The following is a 1,940-nucleotide window of genomic DNA, read 5'->3' as shown; positions in this document are numbered from 1 at the left end:
CTGAGAGCTGAAGACGTCTCATTCCTGCTCAACTACAAGGCTGCAGTGGAAAGAGTCCAGCAGCGCCCCCTGCTGGATGATCCACAGCTGCCCTCAGGAGCTCTGATAGACCAGGCCAAACACCTGGGCAACCTGACCTTCAACATCTGGAACAAGATGAAGGACATGGTCTCCTACACTCCTCTCATTCTGGACCCAAACACTGCAAATCCATATCTCATCCTGTCTGAAGATCTGACCAGTGTGAGACGAGGAGAGAGACAGCAGCTTCCTGACAATCCAGAGAGGTTTGATGGTTTTTGCTCTGTCCTGGGCTCTGAGGGCTTTAACTCAGGGACTCACAACTGGGATGTCGAGGTTGGAGACAGTACATACTGGACACTGGGTGTGTTAGCAGAGTCTGTTCAGAGGAAGGGACTCATATGGTCTGGATTATGGACAATAAGGTTCTTTGAAGGTAAATACTCAGCATGGTCACCACCAGCTCCATCCACTGTTCTCAGAGTTCAGAAGAAGCCCCAGAGGATCAGAGTGAATCTGGACTGGAACAGAGGAAAGCTGTCGTTCTCTGATCCTGATACTAACACACACATACACACCTTCACACACACTTTCACTGAGAGGATGTTTCCATACATTAACACTGAGGATGAAGTGAAGCTGTCAGCAGTGAAGGTCTGTGTGACAGTGGAACAGAGCAGTTAGAGATAAAGAGGATGATTATATTCATGATGTTGTTGATTTCTTAAAGGGAAAAGTCTCTGAATTTAACCTGTTAAGCTGCACCTGTCCTCCTGCTGTCTCATTATTCCAAACATATCTTTATTTTATTGTTTCTATTTTCTTTTTCTTGTTATTTAGTTTGACAATCATCGTTCACTGAGTTTCTTTATGTCTGTTTCTTTTTTATCCACACTGTGTCGTTTTAAATAGTTGTTCGTGTTTTATTATTTAGACTTGTGTGTGTGGAGCCATGAAGACCAGCAGCCACTTTGTGGAAGCTGATGAGGATTGAAATAAAGAAGTTTGTTTGAGCGGCCAATCATTGTTCAGATCCAACACACTTTATTTTGAATTTAGTCCAGGAAACGGCAGATTAAAAGAATATAAACAGAAAAGTGAAGAAAAATAAAGATGCAAACAGCAACGAAGAGGCCTTGCAAGTGTGCAGCAGCTGCAGCATCCATTAAAGCGATCACATCAGTCCAATCAGCTGCTGCGTCCAATCAGTAACTCATATCCCGTAAGTGAGCGTGTAGGCCAGAAAGATGCTGCAGTCACTCGCTCCTCGGATTGTCCCATTTCCCCGGTTGGGAAGTCGCTCTCAAGGCTTTTTTGTGTTTTTATACTTTGTGTACATATGTAGACCTACTGTGTGTGAGTATTGTTTCAAGACAAACTTTAAGATGTCTCATTATTAGACTGTTCAAACATTCATGCAGATTCTTTTCCACAACTTGAGGCTTATTGTGTCAGTAATTGCCGTCAGTCATGATTTACTCAGATTAGGACTTAAAAGCAGCCAGTTCATTCTTTCTACTTGGTCAGCTGAAGAATAAGGCTTAATTACTAACTGGGCAACGGCGGTAACTGACCTCCTCCAGAGGCTCCAGACCTCCAGGGGTAATATTACCTGTATTATTACCTTATTTTTGTTCATATCAAATAAAGTTTCATCAATTTCCCACAAAGTGAGACACGAAACTGGGCCAGGTATTAACTCAGTACAGGAATAGTTTCTGGGAACTTGGAGGCAACAAGATGCCCCAAAACAGGTTAATCTGCCCTGAAATACAACTGTTTTTAGAGATCAGCTGGTTGTGAAGCAGTGGTGCAGACTGAGTTTAACAGTTTCAGTGAGATGACTTCACCTTGTGCTCCCTCTGTGTCATTACAGGTAATTACACATCAAATAGTACAGCAGGTGAATGTGTGCATAT

The 1,940-nt window shown here is 42.9% G+C and overlaps 1 protein-coding gene across 1 annotated transcript in view; it reads left to right on the top strand.

The window, feature by feature from the left end:
- Positions 1–1,042, top strand: part of LOC123956647 (nuclear factor 7, brain-like) — a 167,305-nt gene extending 166,263 nt beyond the window's left edge. The window contains exon 3 of the mRNA XM_046028995.1: positions 16–1,042. Coding sequence (XP_045884951.1) covers positions 16–705 — 690 coding nt within the window. The 3' untranslated portion in view covers positions 706–1,042. The remainder of the gene's footprint in view (positions 1–15) is intronic.
- Positions 1,043–1,940: the final 898 nt, after the last annotated feature.

The sequence above is a fragment of the Micropterus dolomieu genome, linkage group LG18 (assembly GCF_021292245.1).
Source record: "Micropterus dolomieu isolate WLL.071019.BEF.003 ecotype Adirondacks linkage group LG18, ASM2129224v1, whole genome shotgun sequence".
Lineage (NCBI taxonomy): Eukaryota > Metazoa > Chordata > Actinopteri > Centrarchiformes > Centrarchidae > Micropterus > Micropterus dolomieu.
Note: the sequence above shows the minus strand (reverse complement) of the source record. Positions and strands in the feature narration are given on the sequence as shown.